Genomic DNA, 16,482 nt, shown 5'->3' with positions numbered 1-16,482 from the left:
CGCCTGCCCTCCCATCCTGCAGCCACGCCCACCGGCGCCCTCATTGGTCAGCTGTGACGCGTGACAGCGACAGCCATTGGGAGGCTGGGGTGAGGGGTGTGTGGGGGCGGGGCCTGAACGGGCTGCGGTTTTGGTGTTGTCTATGACTGCGCATGTCGCTGGCGGGTGGGCGGCCGCCTCCACGCCAGCGGCTCGTTGGTGGCCCGTTGACAGTTACCGGGTAGTTGGCCACGGCGCCGCGGGGTGCCACACAACCTGAGAAACTACTGGAAACCCGAAGGGAGGGGTCTTGAACTTGCAGAAAAATCGCTCCAGCTCATTGAAAACTGGAGTTTTGATTTTAATGTCAATAAAACCAAACTGGGGACTGCGCGAGGCCCCTCGGCTCCATCCGGGCTTCCAGGAGGGCCTGGGGTCACCTAGAGGCGGGTGTCCCCGGCCAGAGTCGCCCACTGCCGCAGTGTCCGCCAGCGGGGGGGCGGGGAGAGCTTCACGGTCCTTTAGCCACTTATCTAGGTCACACCTGAGCCCTGGCGGGGGTGGGAGGGTAGGCGGAGTCATTAAAACGGGCTCCGTGGGATCCCCCCACCCCCAGGGAGAACAGGTGGGGATGCCCAGGTGTGTGCTTACAAGGAAAACAACCCCCGAGCGAAGTCTCCACTTCTACTTTACAGGCGGTGTGTACACAGCACTGGAGGGCCCCACCTCTGGGCTCAGGCACTTGGCCCCAAGGCCAGAGAAAATGACCCACCTCATTCTTGGGACCTGAGTCAGGGAATTCCACAGCAGGCCTGGCTGCCCCCATCCCCCAGCCATGACTGGAGCTTGACCCTGGGACTGCAGAGTGGTTGCAGCATTTTTGTGTTTTGTCAACTTCTTATCCCTTTTTGGACCCTCCCCTGAACATTTCTGCAGAACCCGGAGGGGGGGCGGGAAGGACTCTAGGGGCTGGGTTCATTTGGGAGAACCACTGAGCCCCCTCCCTCTGCCCCTGACCCAGGCCTGTCAGAGGGCAGAGCAGGGAGCTTATCGGTGGAGTTGTGTGGTAAAGGCAGTACAGGAAGAATGTCCCCCTGCCCGGTTGCTCCATGCCCCTTCTTACACAATGGTCTTTATCATGGCTTCCTTACTCCAGCGGAGCCTCCATGGTTCAGGGAGTCACCCCTGGGCGTGGGGGCATTGTTTCAGCTGGGCCTCCTCACTTCTCAGAAAACCCTCCTCAGTTCCTCCCCTTGGCAGCACTGAGTATCCCAGACAGTCTGGTCCTTAGGGAAGACTCAGCTGTTTCCACTTTTGTTTAAGTTTGATCCACTGTTATTCGCTGTTATCCATTTCAGAGTTGCCAGAAAAACAGCACAGGGTGAGCCCCCGTGGAGCACAGCAAGGGTAAGAGATGGAGGGTGGGACTTCACCCCTTGCCTGACTGGCCCACATACACAGAAGAACAGGGAGGAGACACTAAGTCTGTGGGGCCCCAGCTCCAGCTCCCTGTGGGGAAAGTGCACCCCAGGCTCTGGGAGGGATTTGCTTTTGAGGTTTCACAGCTTTTGCCAAAGAGACGCCTTCTTACAGATGGAATTCATGGGGTCTTGGGCCAGTCTCAAGGCTTCAGAGAGGCTCCTGTGGTGGCTGAAGTCCCTCAGTAAGGAAAGTGAGTTGCCCACTGGCCAGAGTGGCAACCAGTTTCAGGAAGGACTCGATCCCCAGTGTGAGGCATGCAGGAGGCAGCCGGTCAGAGATTCTCTCTCATCGTTGATGTTTCTATCTCTCTCCCCTCTCCCTTTCTCTCTGAAATCAATAATATATATATATACGAAACCCTGTCCCCATTAGCAGTCACTCCTCATCATCGTTAGCGATCATTAACCCACTTCCTGTCTGTGGATTTGCCTGTGTATGGTAAATAAGAACATGGTCCCTTTTCAAGCTCCAACTCCTCCCCACCCCCGTAGGAAATAAAGTGAAGGCTATCAGTAAGGGGACTGTGAGACCTTGTGTTGTAGGCACCGCTCACAGAACACCAGAGTGATCTTATCAAACAGCATCTTGAGACAGGAGAGGGCTGTCCCACCCTGGTTCTTGTCTTCTCCTATAAATGAATTTAAATGAGAGGCCCTGATTGTATTGTGATAAAACCAATTTATTAAGGTAATCAAACTTATTAAAGAAGGCAAGCAAATCTATCATCGGGCATAGCACGCACAAATGGGCTCTCAACTAATCTGAAGAGCAAGTTGGTTGGTGAAAGATGAGACAGAGGGGCGAAGACCAGGACTACAGGCTTCATTGGAGAAGGCCCCGCCGGGCTGTCTTGCAAAGGAAGAGAGCACATGTGCAGGGGTGAATTTGCCTTTTGAGGGGAGGAACGGGACAGGATGGGGCTTGGGGTACTCGGCATGCGCTGATTGGTGATTTCATATAAGGCACATGATTAGGCACTTAGGTACTTAGGAATCAGGGGGCTTAGGGTGATAGATTAATTAAAGAAGTAACTGAGACCGGGATGCCAGGAGACAGGTCTTTATTGGAGAGAGGGGTACCTCCGCCGGCTGCTTCCAGAGAGAAAAAGAGCGGATGGCACCCGGGGGTCTACTTTTAAGGGGAGGACAGGGGACGGGGCTTAGGGTACTCAGCACACACTGATTGGTGGTTAGGGACCTAGGGGCTTAGGAAGCGGGGGCTTAAGGTATTTGGCAGGTGCTGATTGGTGGCCCAGTGCTCAGGTATGTCTGGCTACAGGTGGGGTTTGCATCTGTCCATCAGTTGAAGGAAGGGGGCATGTATCATGGGGTATTTAGCAGGTGCTGATTGGTGGTTCAATGTACAATCCATATAAGGCGCGTGGTTAGTTGCTCAGGAATGTTTGAGCTGCAGGTGCAGTTTATTTCATACTCTGTCCATCAGTTGGGGGAAGAGAGAATCTATCATCCCAGGTTTTTGGTAATATTTAAAAAAAAAAAAAATTGAGAGTCCAGGCAAGGTCAAGGGGTGAAGGTCCGTCTTCCATAGCTACTTGCAGCTGAGAGGGGGCGTTGTTAGGGGTGTCTACCCAGGGTCTCAAGGATTCTGGTGTTTGGTTCTGAATTCAGTGCCAGATAGATCTCTCCCAACTTCTGGTTGGCGAACGCCTGCATTCTGTTCTGCAAGAAACTAGTGAAACAGCGCATGAGACAGGGGCCAAAGAACAAAATTAAGAGTATAAATACCAGTGGGCCTAATAGTGAGAGGAGCCATGGAGTAAGTGATCCAAAAATGGTGTACCCCTCTAGGCGTAACCCTTCTAGCTGGTTATGTCATCTTTAGTCAATCCTGTCCCAGAGGGATTTAATGTGATCTTTGACAATTCCTGATTCATTTGCAAAGTAGCAGCATTTTTCCTCAAAGACCCAGGTACCCCCTTTTTCTGCTGTCAAGAGATCTAAAGCACGCTGGTTCCGTAGACTGCAGCTAAGGAGTCTACCTGCCTTTGAAGGGATTCAAGGGAACTGCTAATGATGGAGATAAATTCTGAAAATTCAGCAGACCATTTTGGTAGAAATGAACAGAGAGGAAATGCCTCCCACTCCTGTCCCCACTGCAGTGAGGACTCCCGTGCCCACTAAGAGGAACAAGGGCCGCCCTTGTGTGACAAGGTCTGAGAAGACCAAGAGAGGATTCGAGTTCTCCCTCTGCTCTGATGGAGAGATTGGGGGTGAGGAAGACATAAAGACAGAGCTCGTGTGGCAGGTCTTGAGGGGCACAGGTGTAGGCTGTACTCCCGCAGAGGAGGAAAATACCCGGTGGGGGGCAGGCTAAGCAAGGGGGTAAATTTATAGTTTGTGTGCAGTAGTAAGGTGCAGGGGTAGTTGAGGCAGTAGTTTGAGAAGTATTTGTTAAATGGGTGGTATTTTTTTGTATTAAAGAGAGAAATGTTGTATAGGGTGTGTGAGGTCTGCTATAGGTAAGAGTTAATGGTTCAATAGGTTGGGGTTCGAGTGGCTATGATAAGGGTTCGAGCCAGTGACAGACAAATCCAGCAGGATGTAGAAGAGGGATTGATGTTAGAGAGTAGATGGAAAGTTGTGTCAATGAGGGTGGGCAAAGGAGTAGATCCAGGGTTCATAGGGCAAGAGAGAATGTCCTTTAGTGAGGGATAGGTCGGGGATCAATATAAGGCACATGATTCGACACTTAGGGCTTGGGATATTTGGCAGGTGCTGATTGGTGGTTCAATGTACAGTCCATATAAGGTGCCTGGTTAGGTGCTCAGGAATGTCTGGGCCGCAGGTGCAGGTTACGACATACTCCATCCATCAGTTGGGGGAAGGGAGAGAGTTTGAGGCATTATATACCCTCTTGCCTATAGGTTTAAAAACTCCTCTGCTGAGCCCTGGCTGAGGTGGCTCAGTTGGTTGGGCACTGTCCCATGCACCAAAAGGTGGTTTGAATCCCAGTAGGAGGTCACCCAGGCTGTGGGCTTGATCCCTAGTAGGGGGCGTGTAGGAGGCAGCCGGTCCATGTTTCTCACATTGATGTTCTTCTTTCTCTCCCTCTCCCTTCCACACTCTCTAAAATAAAACAACATTTTTAAAAAGACCCCTGCTGAATATTTGGACAGATTAATTCTCAAGGTCCCCTTTTACTTTGTTGTGGCCTTCCCAGAAATCACGAGAGGCACCTGGCCATTTGATCTTGTTGAGCCTTGAGACTGCTGTGTTCTTTGCATAGGGAGTAAAAAAACAAAAGCAAAAAACTGCCCCTTTTCCTTTTTCCTCCCTCAGAGCAGCTGATTCCTTTGTTTAGTGGGTGAGAAAGACTTCCCTTCTCTCCCCCTTTCTTGCATTCTCTCCTCGGAGGCTTTTAACCATTTGCTCTCTAGCGTCCTTGGCTAGGGAAGATAATGGCTCATTATTTACAGCTGGCTGTAAATCGCCCACACTGTTTGGCCTTGTTTTAACGTTCTTGTCTCAGTTTCCCTGTTCCTCTTGCCATGGAATTTTCCTCGCTTTTCGCTGCCCTGTAACGCTTGTGAGCCTGGCTAGCTCCTCAGCCAAGAAAACATTGTTTTGCTCTCACACAGCCTTTACACATTCCCCTCCTCCTGCCCGTCCTGTTGTGCTCTGTTTTCTGTCCTCTCTAAAACCTTGCATTGGAAAGTCTGAGTGTCACGCAAAACAATAGCACCGGGGCCTCCCAGGTTCAGCCAGTCTTCAGGCCGGACGGGACTTGGCGGTTCAGCTTCACCAGTAGCAGCCACCGGTGTACGCGCAAGTCCTAATAAACCTATGCCTTTCCCAGTCAGTCTTCTGGGTTATTTCTTTGCAATCCAAGAACAATATGCTGAGGTTTTCTGGGACATTACACTTTACATAACCACCTGTTCTGGACATCTATATATATAACACCCTAATATGCAAACAGATGGAACAGCAGAACAGCCGAACAATTGAAAACCGGTCACAATGGTATGCAGTGACCACCAAGGGGTGTGTGTGGAATATGACGAGCGTCAGCCGAGGAGGGATGGTGGAGCAGGCGAGCGGGGGCACCAGACCAAGGCGGGGCACTGGTCAGTGTCATCGGGGTGAGCCTCTGTGGTTACTGAAAATTCTTTGCTCCCGTGCTCCGTGGTCCCACCTGTGCTCACACCTGCTGCCAATGCCGGTCCCAATCACCCTTCAGGGCTTCTCCACCTACCCCTACTTTTTATTTTTTTATTTTTATTTATTTTAAATATATATATTTATTGATTTCAGAGAGGAAGGGAGGAGAGAGAGAAACATCAATGAGAGAGAATGATTGATGGACTGCCTCCTGCACAACCCCCACTGGGGATCAAGCCCAAAACCCAGGCACGTGCCCTTGGCTGGAATCGAACCTGGGACCCTTCCGTCAGAAGGCTGACGCTCTATCCACTGAGCCAAGCTGGCTAGGGCCCTCCCCCTACTTTTAAAAAATATATATTTTATTGATGGACCACTTTCTTTATTCATTCATCCCTTGATATACATTCTTCTATTGGCTTTGTAATGCTATAAAGTTTTTGTGTGGGCACATTTTCATTTCTCCTAAGGGCAGAAATAGAATAATGGGGACTGTTAGGTCGTCAAAGGAGGAATGCACGAGGCCAGAATGGAGAGGGATTACAAATTCGATCATCCGCACCCTGTGACAGGAACCAGCGCTTTTTAAAGAACTTCGGGGGGGCTTTTTCTAGGCGGAGAATTCTCTGTGCGGGTCCAGAGGGAGAGATAATGGAATGTAGTCTCAGCAAAAGGGAATGTCCGTAGTGAAATGGCCTAAAGGTTGGTTACCAGAGGGGAGGGTATCGATTCAGTTATTTGATCAGACCTAACAGGGACTAGCTATAATTATAAATGATAAGATATATTAGTCATGCTCTGTTAACCGTGATTGTTCTGTTCTGATTAGAGAAATAAAAATTAACCTAGGAATGCAGTCAGTCCATTCTTCTTTCCCAAGAACTGCCTCCCTAGTTGCTGAAACAATCTGGCCCAGGAGGCACCTGCCCTTTGCCCGCCCTTTCGACCCCAGCCCACATTGCCTGTAACCTAGTAACCATTATACCTTGCCTACTTCCCCATGCCTGTAATACCTATACTTTCCCGGGTAATCTTTGTCCTCCCAGCCGATAGAAGTGGCTGGCTGGCTTATGGGAAGGATTGGAGCAGATTTTTGTGGATGACCCGTTGCTCTCACAGACTGCTGGCATGATTGGAATAAATGCTCCTGTATGGTTCAACCCTTCTCTGTTTAACTGGCTCAAATAGAGTCAGGCAGCTCAGACCCACTGGATGTCCCGTTTCATGCACCTGGTAGTCAACATGCTGGGTTACTTGGTAACTCTGCTTGAGGAGCTACCAGACTGTTTTCCACAGGGGCTGCCCATCTTACCTGCCCACCCATGAGTGTGTGTGCGTGTGGGGGGGCTGATCTCTGGGCCTCAGGATCTGCCAGGTGGCACAGCATGGTGAGGGGTGTGAAGGAGCAGGTTGCTACTCTGTGTCCTGGTGCTGAGGCCGCTTGATCCGCGGCAGGACTCTGAGCCAGCAGCACTGGGGTCTGGCTCTGCCAGCCTCTCTGGTGTCCTGAGGCCCACCTGCTCTTGTGAGCCCTTTTTCCTATTAAAACCCACCCTGGCCGAAACCGGTTTGGCTCAGCGGTAGAGCATCAGTCTGCAGACTGAAAGGTCTCAGGTTTGATTCCGGTCAAGGGCATGTACGTTGGTTGCGGGCACATCCCCGGTAAGGGGGTGTGCAGGAGGCAGCTGGTCGATGTTTCTCTCTCATCGACGTTTCTGGCTCTCTCTCTCTCCCTTCCTCTCTGTAAAAAATCAATTAAAAAAAAACAAAAAAAAAAAAAAACAATCCCCACCCTGTCCTTCTCGCTCTTCAACTTTGTCTCCCCCGTTCCTCTCTGCAGCTGGCCACATCTCCAATTCCTTCCCTCCTGCAAACCTGCCCCACCCAAAGGTTGAGTTCACCCGTTCCTTGGATCTGTTCTCTTTATGGTCGTGAACAACACCCACTTAGCCAAACCTCTGCCCAGTCCTCAGGCCTGCTCAGACTCATTGCCGGGCAGCTTTGATGGCTGCTCCCTATGCCTCCTCCAGACGACTTTTCACCTGGTCCCAGGACACCTGGCCACCTCTCACCGCCCCTATTCTCTGGAACAGCACTGACATTAGTGTCAGGTGCTCAGTCATTAGCCAGGTCACCCTAGGAAACGGCGCTGCTTGTGGCGGGGGAGGGAGGCAATGAAGCACAGAGGTTAAATAACGTGCGCCTTGGGTCCCAGAGCCAAGACTGGAGCCCATGCAGCCAGGCAGGGTCTGTGCACACTTCTGCCTTCTAAGCTCCCTTTCCTCCTCCTGGCCTCCGGTCTGGATCTGCTCGTGAACTCCTGCAGGCTCCCAGCTCCAATCTCTGCCCTGTGCCCATCGTGCCCACATGTCTGTCTCCACTCAAACCTCACCTTGGATTCCAGATCCTATCCTCCCCATTTCATCAGTGTCTCCCCTTGGGGTCTCACCAGAGCCCCCTCAGCTCTGCACATCACAGAGTCCTTCCCTGTCTGCCCACTGAGTCTTTCCATCCCGGTGAGGGCAGCTCTGTTTGTCCTCATCTCCATGTCCTGTCCTACAAATCCTGTGGGTGCTTCCTTCGGGACACCTGGACCCGGACCACTGCTCCCCACTCTCCGGTTAGGACACCCTCCCCACCCCCTTCCCTGGTCTCCCTGAATATAAAACCCAAATGTTTCAATTCAATCAACAAGGCCTCCCAGGTGTGACCCACTCCACCCTCTGACCTCCCCTCCTCTCCTGCCTCACAGGCCTCCTGCTGCCAACCAGGCAAGATGCAACTGCAGAGTCTCGTTACAGACTGTACCCTCTGCCTGGTAACGCCTTCCTCCAGACAGCCACACCTCCCTCCCTCTCCTCCTGTGGGACTTTGCTCGAACTTCTCCTCCCCTTTCCTAACCTCCTGATCCTGCAAACCCCCATTCCCATAGCCAGCCTGCTCTTCTTACAAAGCATTGTCAGCTTGCCGAAACCGGTTTAGCTCAGTGGATAGAGTGTCAGCCTGCGGACTGAAGAGTCCCAGGTTCCATTCCCGTCAGGGGCATGTACCTTGGTTGTGGGCTCATCCCCAGTAGAGGGCGTGCAGGAGGCAGCTGATCAATGTTTCTCTCTATCCCTCTCCCTTCCTCTCTGTAAAAAATTAATAATTAAAAAAAACAAAAACAAAGCATTGTCACCTTCTCACATTATTGTCTAATATGTTTACCATGTCTATCCTGTCTCTTCTTGGAAACTAAGGGGGTGCTTACCCTGTGGTTGTTCAGTAAATACCTGACTGAATAAATGTATTACTGAATGAGAAGTTACCGATGGCCTCCTCCAAAGTGGCAGGGGCTGGGCTGGGTGAATCTCCTGTATGAAATCAGGGAGAGACTGGGCTGTGGTTTGATCTCAGGGGACAGGAAGGGGAGAGGACAGAGGTGGGAGAATGTCATAAGCACTAGGACCTATAATAACCTCCTCCCAAACATGGTCGTTCCTTTAGATTCTCAACTAACCCTAAGTTTATGATTTTTTATTTATTTATTTATTTATTTATTTTTTTAGAGAGGAAGGAGGGAGAGAAACATTGATTTATTGTTCCACTTATTCACTGATTGATTCTTGTATGTGCCCTGACCAGGGAATCAAACCCACAATCTTGGCTTATCTGAAAGACACTCTAACCAACTGATCTACTCAGCCAGGGTCAGCTAACGCTCTTAAATGGGGGACAGTTTATTATATCCATTGTACAGATGGGAAAATTGAGGCTGGGACAATTAGGTTGCACATGGCCCAGAACCAATAAAAAGGACCCCTTACAGTTGAACGCACAAACATTTATGGGGCGACTACTACACAGCCCCACGGTTCCTGAGAGGAGAGCAGGCCTCTGGCTCGGTCTGGGCCTCAGTTGTCCCAGCCTCAGCTTCCTCGCCTCAGCTAGTTTGGGATTCTAAACTGCCGCCCCGAGACGGATGTTGAGAAGAAACAGGAACTCCAGAGAAGCAGCCAAAGCCACGCGAGAGCTCCCAAACCCACGCGAGAGCTTCCAAAGCGCGACTGGGCGGTGCCATTCGCATTCCTCTGGCACAGCCAACAGCCACTCGGGCTGCCCTTAGCACTGCCTCTCCGAAACGTCGTTGCATTCAGGCGTTCGCTGGGGACAGCCCTAATCAGAGAGGCTGAGGGGGCCTGAACGGGGCTTCGCAGCAGGCGCAGTCGGCACGCGCACGTCCCGGCGCGCGCAGGCGCAGTGAGTGCGAGCGGCGGCAGGCAAGCATGGACGATGAGGAGGAGACCTACCGGCTGTGGAAGATTCGCAAGACCATTATGCAGGTGAGAGCGCGCGGGGCCTGGCGAGCGCAGTGAGCGCGGGTCTCGGGGCCCAGTCGTGAGTCCGAGCCGGGCAGGGAGGCGGAAGCGGGAGTCTGGGGTCTCTACCCGCATGTTTGCTACCTCTGTATCACGGTGCTGTCCACGTAAAGAATGCCGAGTCCTGTAAAGGACTTTAAAAGAGTTTATGAGAGCCCTGGCCGGGTGGAGCGGTGTCGTCCTGTACACCGAAAGGCTGCGGGTTCTAGTTCTGGTCAGGGCACTTAACCAGGTTGTGGTACTTAGCTAGGTTGTGGTTTGATCTCGTTCCGGCGCTCGCTCTTGCTCTTTTCCTCTCTCCCTCTCCACTCGTTTGCAAAGATCCCCCAAAGATAGGGACTGAAACCAGTACAGGCCTACAGTGTTGTGGGTCCTGAGAGAAAATCAGGTGTGGGGACTTCACAGAGGAAAGGGAATGTAGGAGGCCTCAGGCAGGCTAGGCTGATAGCAGCTCTGACCTCCCTTTCTTTACGTTTTTTTGTTTTTTTGTTTTATAGAGAGGAAGGGAGGGAGGGAGAGAGAGAGAGAGAGAGAGGGAGGGAGAGGGAGAGAGGGAGGGAGAGGAACAATGATGAGAGGAAATCATTGATTGCCTGCCTCCTGAACAACTCCCTTATCCTGGGGTGGGAGGAGGGGCAGGGAGGGGCGAGCCAGCAACCCGGGCAGGTGCCCTTGATTGGAATGGAACCTGGGACCCTTTAGTTCACAGGCCGTCACTCTATCCACTGAGCCAAACCAGACGTGGATCTGCTTCCTGTCAGCCCAGTAAACAGCCCCAGTTTCCGAGATGAGTCCTAGAACTCCTGGCCCTCAAGCTTTTGCCTGGTTTTCAACTGTCCAGGCAGCCTAGCAATGCCCCTCCCACCTAACTGTGTTTTTCTGCCCCAGGCCCCAGGGCCCCAACCCAGTCCCAGCTCTGCAGCTGCTTCTAATCACAGCCTCTCACTCCCTCGGCCTCAGTTTTCAGGATAAAATGACAGCACCCATGGCAGCTGATTAAATGAATTGGCACAATGCCTGTCTTGGCGTGAGCCCCGTATTTGCCTTTGCCGGCTTCATCCCTCTTTTCTGGGTTCTACACGCACCTGTCACACTGAGCCCCAAACTCCCGGTATTGTCCTCGCAGTGGCCTCGTTCGGCCCAAGCTCTTGCTGCCACTCCTCCTCTCCCTTGGGGTCACCTGGCTCTTTCTGTCCACAGCTGTGCCATGACCGAGGCTACCTGGTAACTCAGGACGAGCTGGACCAGACACTAGAGGAGTTCAAGGCCCAGTTTGGGGACAAGCCAAGTGAAGGGCGGCCACGGCGCACAGACCTCACAGTGCTGGTGGCCCACAATGATGACCCCACTGACCAGATGTTCGTCTTCTTCCCAGGTGGGTGTCCTGCTGGTGCCTGAGGGGGTCACTGTTCTGGTAGAGCCATCTGAGGGCCTGCTTGGGATCCAGCTTGTAGTATTCCCCTGCTTAGACCATTCCAGCTTGTAACATTGGCCCAGAGGAGAGCGATCCCCCTCAGCTTATGTGCTGTGAGCGACGCCGATGATTCTGACCCTTCTGAGTACCTTTTCCAGTTTCCTTCTTGACCCCCTCCCCGTTCTCTATTCCTTGACTGTTTTCTCTGACCACGATTATCATAGACCCTCCAGGCGAGCCCCCAGCTCCTCAGACGCACTATTTCCTCCTCAGTCCATCACCAGCCCAGCTTCCATTCTCAGCGCCTGTGTACCCTGCAGCTCCTTCCTGCACGGCTGCAGAGTTATTGCCTCATATTGCCTGTCCTCCGCCTCACCACACCCTTTCCTCCTCACTCTGCCTCCTCAGTGTCCAGTCATTGTCCCTGGAGACTACACTTGGGTGCCTCCTCTTCCAGGATCCCCACTGAGCAAAGAGCCCACTGAGGGGTGTCCTGGTATCCCTGTGCTCCTCTGTCTTAGCACCTAACACATTGAGGCAGCCTCACTCTGAGGCCTGTAAAAGTTGGGGGACCAGGCTGTGTTCAGCACCTTGGTGACAACTACATGCCTAGAATGAAGTGAGAGGGCAGGAAACATTTGCAGAGCTGAACCTGGTGACACTTTTTAAGAAAATGTTCCTGTGTATGAGATACGGTTATTCAAGATATTAATGCCTAATTACAGGCCTCCCACAGAGCCAGCTCCAGTTCTGTCAGGGATGAGCTTCTCCCTGGAGCAGGAGTTGTCCGTCCCTGCATTTCCTGGTGTTTGATGACACTGGAGTGTCACTGCTCCTCTAGGACATGCTTCAGGCAGGGCCGAAGTTTCTGTCTGTATTGGTTTGCTGAGGCCGCTATAACAAAACACTACAGGTGAATCCTAAAACAACTGACTTATTGTCTCCAGTGCTTGGGGCTGGAAGTCCAAGGTCAAGGTGTCTGCTGGGTCGGTTCCCACTGATTGCTTCTGTCCTTAGCATGTTAGACGGTGGCTGCCTCCTCCTTGTGTCCTCACAGGGTCCCTAATGTCTGTCTCCAATCTCTCAGAAGCACACCAGTCAAGAAATGAGGAATCTTTGTAACAATATGAACAATAAAGATTGATTTTTAAAAAAAAAGGAAAAAAAAAGAAGCACACCAGTCAGATTGGATCAGGGTTCACGTGACCTCATGTTACCTTAATTACCTCTTTGAAGGCTCCTGTACCAAACACAGTAGTTTAGTTACCTTCTGAGGTACTGGGAATTAGGACTCAAACATGGGGATTTGGGAGGACATAACTCAGCCCAGGACAGTGCTCATCAATGGAGTGATTTGCACTGCAGGAGACAGAGGCCCAGCTAGGAGTCTCACATGGATCCTGGTGGCCAGAGCCCAGTGGCGGACCTGCTAAGCTCATAGGGTCCAGTGTTTCTCCAGTGACAAAGCCCCAGGCCCCTAATGCTACTGAAAACATAAGGACTTCCACCCCTGGGGATGAGTGGTCTGTCTCCATTGGCAGATCCACCAACCTCATCTTATCTCTGGACACCCAGCCATGCACTTTGTGGGCTCTCAGACGAAACAAGCCACTTAGCTTGGGGATTCTCAAACCTTGGAACCAGCAAGGCACCCAACTAAACTCAGATTCTAGACCCCACTTTTAGACAAGGACCACTGAAACCCAGGGGCATAGGCACCTTTCAGCTGCTTGGTGACCTGGAGGCAGCCAGCTCCCTGTTCTACAAACAGGAAAACAGGCCTCAGAGGGGTGCCACACATGCCTGGGAAGGGCTGGGTAAGCGCCTGGCATTGTGGACCAGAATGCACTCTGTCCACAGAGGAGCCCAAGGTGGGGATCAAAACCATCAAGGTGTACTGCCAGCGCATGCAGGAGGAAAACATCACCCGAGCCCTCATCGTGGTGCAGCAGGGCATGACACCCTCTGCCAAGCAGGTGGGTGCCCCCACAGCAAAGAGCCTGACCACTTCCCTTCCTGTTCTGCCCGAGCCTCACTTTGCTATGGCACCTGAGAGACCCGCTGCTGTCTTCACCCAGGGCACCCACTGGCCCTACGTTCTAATGTGGGAGGTCAGGGTCTGAGGAGCTGCTGTCCTTTGTGGGCAGCATGGGGCATCCCCAGAGCAGGCCCAGCATCCCCCGTCTGTGGTTGGAGAGGCCTAAGTGGGATGGGAGGAGCAGTGAGCACCCTCTTCCCTGTGCCTGTGGTCCTTGCTCAGAGTCTTTGCCATCTTGGTCCTCTCTTGGGAAGGGGCCTCCATGCCAGCTCAGGGACCAACCTCCTGGACTCATTAAATTGATAGAAACTCAATTCCTGACACCAGGCTGAGGTCTGGAGTTGTGCCAAGGGCCAGGGCAGTGGGGAGAACACCATGCATGCAATGGGAATGCCTGGCTTCTTGTTGAGGAACAAGATCAAACCCATTCAGCTTTCCCACTTGCCATGTCCTCTGAGGAAGAAACGAGCTGGGTCGCCAGTCCGGTGTGTGTGTGTGTGTGTGTGTGTGTGTGTGTGTGTGTGTGTGGTGGTGGTGGTGGTGGTGGTTGTGGGGGGGACATGGCCGTGTCTGAGGATCTCTTTTCCAGTCCCTGGTTGACATGGCCCCCAAGTACATCCTGGAACAGTTTCTGCAGCAGGAGCTGCTCATCAACATCACGGAGCATGAGGTGGGGCCTAGGGAAGGTGGGGGGAGTTGGGTGGTGGGGAGGGGTGAGATGGTAAAGGAAGTAGAGCCATGCTCTCAAAGTGTGGCCCCCGGGTCCAGAGCAGCAGCAGCAACAGCGTTACTGAGCCTTGCTGAGAATTTGGGTTCCCAGCCCACGCTGCTGACCTGGGGATGGGGACTCCAGGTTGTGTCCCAAGAGCCCTCTGCATGACAATCGTGGTCGGTTGTAGACTAGCTGAGAAGGATACTGTCCCCCTCCCCTTGTGGGAGTGTGGGGCACAGCGGGGTCCTGGCCCCCTGGAGACACAGGTTCTGTTCTCTTGGCAGCTGGTCCCAGAGCATGTCGTCATGACCAAGGAGGAGGTGACGGAGCTGCTGGCCAGATAGTATCCTTTCTGTCTTCTCCCCTCCCCAATCCTCTGGGCTTCTCCATCCTCCCCGCAACCCTGCATGGCTTTTTTCCTGACCGGGCTTTCCAGTAAACTCCGAGAAAACCAGCTGCCCAGGATCCAGGCTGGAGACCCCGTGGCACGCTACTTTGGGATCAAGAGAGGGCAGGTGAGAGACGACCCTGGCAGGAGAGCCCTCCCCCCAGCCTTTTTCCTCCTGGGCAGGAGCCTCAGGACCTCCTCCCTCCCCCAGCTTTTTAAAGAATCATGGCTACCCCCAAGTCTCTTCTGTTCCGGCTCCCGGTGCCACCTGCCCTGCTGCTGCCCCCACCAAACCACACACACCCCTGGGTCCCTGAGGAGGCCCTGCCCAGCCCTGCTCTCATTCTGATGCAGGTAGTGAAGATCATCCGGCCCAGCGAAACCGCAGGCAGATACATCACCTACCGGCTGGTTCAGTAGCCATCCTACACCTAGCAGGTAAGACAGTGCCACCCCAGCTAGGGGGTCTGTGCAGGGGTGGGGGTGTCTGTGTACACTGGTGGTGCAGGAAGGACCCAAGTCTTTGCCTGAGTGGGCCCCACCTGTTACCTACCTTCCCCACTGATGTTCGACCCAGAGCTCTGAGCTCGGCCCCTTCTTTCCAGACCTGCTTTCCTCTTCGTTGCCCTAACCTTCTCCTTCCAGGTTCCACCACAGCCTCTCACTATCCACCTCCTGTGGGGCCCAGAGGGAGTGGCACCTGCCCCCTGGGTGTGCCCAACCCATGTGATAGGTGAATCATGTGATTGCCCTTTCTTTTCTCCCCCAGCCCCCAGGAAACAGACAAACGGACTGTAACCACCTTACCCAGGCAGTTGGCCTGCTGGCGGTCTGTCCTGCTGTGATCTGTCCACCCTGGAAACCTACCTGCTGCTCCTCAGGAATCCAAGGCAGGCTGTGTGCTTGCCTTCCTGGCTGAGGGCCCTGTGGCCTCACATGACACTGAGCCCCCCTGGGATCCTGCGTAAATGGCTCCTCAAGAGGACAGGATGCTGAGGGGAGGCCAGTGAGCCTGCCAGCAGCCAAGATATCCTAGGTTCTTGCTTGTCCCCCCCGGCACTCCACGCTGGCTCCCCACAGGTGGGACCTGGGTCCGAGTCTCCGGGTAAGCCCCCTCTTCCAGCTTCCCTTCTCTGTGCTCCTCTCACAGTGGCCCTGTCCCTGACCTGTTGACGACTCTTGAGGTCAGCAGGCAGGGAGATTAAAACACCTCTGGATTTGAGTTGGTATTGAAGCTGGGTGTTTTTAAATTAAAGATATTTTGAGTAAAGTTTCACTTGTCTAAAAAATGGGAGGACAGGTTTGTTGTGGCTTCAAGACAGTCTCTGACCCCTCACTGCTCCCCACCTGCAAACTGCCACAGCCACTGGCTGTTTGTCCAGTTCACAATGCCAGGGCGCACCTGTCCTCTCCCTTCACCCAAAAGGCAGGACTACTGTCCAGGCTCACTTCCAGCCATGCTCCCTTGTGCTTTTCTTGCCCAGAAGTTTGGGGTCCAGTGATCCTCTCCCTCACTAGAGGGTCTGGTTCCAGAAGACACAGTCCCCCCAAGTTAAAAGAAATCATGTATATACTTTAATAGCTTTGTTGAGACATAGTCACCATACAATTTACCCATTTACAGTACACATGTTAGTGTGTTCCCAGCTGTGCACGCATCACCACCAGTTCTGGAATATTACATCACTCCCAAAAGCAACTCCCACTCCAACCACTACCCCCTGTTCCCCATTTCACTTCTGCTGTCACTTTGGTTGGCTATAGAGGTTGCCTTTTTTTTTTTTTTTTTAATTTATTGGGGTGACAATGGTATCTGCCTTGGCCTTGCTCCGCCCTCTCAGCTGCTCCACTGTCCACTGCGGTCCCACTCGGTCCACTGGGGCCAGCAGCGCCTCCACTGCTGCCCGCTGCCAGCGCCACATCGCCGACACCCGCCGTGTCCGCACCACCCGCTGGTGCGCATCATAGTGAGCTGACGAACCCAGGTCGA

At 53.0% G+C, this 16,482-nt stretch overlaps 1 protein-coding gene across 3 annotated transcripts; it reads left to right on the top strand.

Moving 5' to 3' along the window:
* Positions 1 to 9,684: 9,684 nt before the first annotated feature.
* Positions 9,685 to 15,762, top strand: POLR2E (RNA polymerase II, I and III subunit E). 3 transcript variants are annotated; one of them, XM_036425174.2, is made up of 8 exons: positions 9,693 to 9,904; positions 11,141 to 11,315; positions 13,215 to 13,330; positions 13,982 to 14,062; positions 14,389 to 14,447; positions 14,541 to 14,619; positions 14,847 to 14,930; positions 15,262 to 15,403. In XM_036425174.2, the coding sequence occupies exons 1-7, from the start codon at positions 9,848 to 9,850 to the stop codon at positions 14,910 to 14,912; spliced, it is 633 nt and encodes a 210-aa protein (XP_036281067.1). In that variant the 5' UTR covers positions 9,693 to 9,847; the 3' UTR covers positions 14,913 to 14,930; positions 15,262 to 15,403. The 3 variants fall into 3 exon arrangements, with proteins under 3 accessions (XP_036281066.1, XP_036281065.1, XP_036281067.1); XM_036425172.2 differs by lacking the exon at positions 14,847 to 14,930 and having other exon boundaries at positions 9,689 to 9,904; positions 15,262 to 15,762; XM_036425173.2 differs by lacking the exons at positions 13,982 to 14,062; positions 14,847 to 14,930 and having other exon boundaries at positions 9,685 to 9,904; positions 15,262 to 15,762.
* The last annotated feature ends 720 nt before the right edge of the window (positions 15,763 to 16,482 follow it).

This window comes from Pipistrellus kuhlii, unplaced genomic scaffold, assembly GCF_014108245.1.
Source record: "Pipistrellus kuhlii isolate mPipKuh1 unplaced genomic scaffold, mPipKuh1.p scaffold_m20_p_8, whole genome shotgun sequence".
NCBI classification, from domain to species: domain Eukaryota; kingdom Metazoa; phylum Chordata; class Mammalia; order Chiroptera; family Vespertilionidae; genus Pipistrellus; species Pipistrellus kuhlii.
This window is presented reverse-complemented; position numbering and strand designations above follow the sequence as displayed.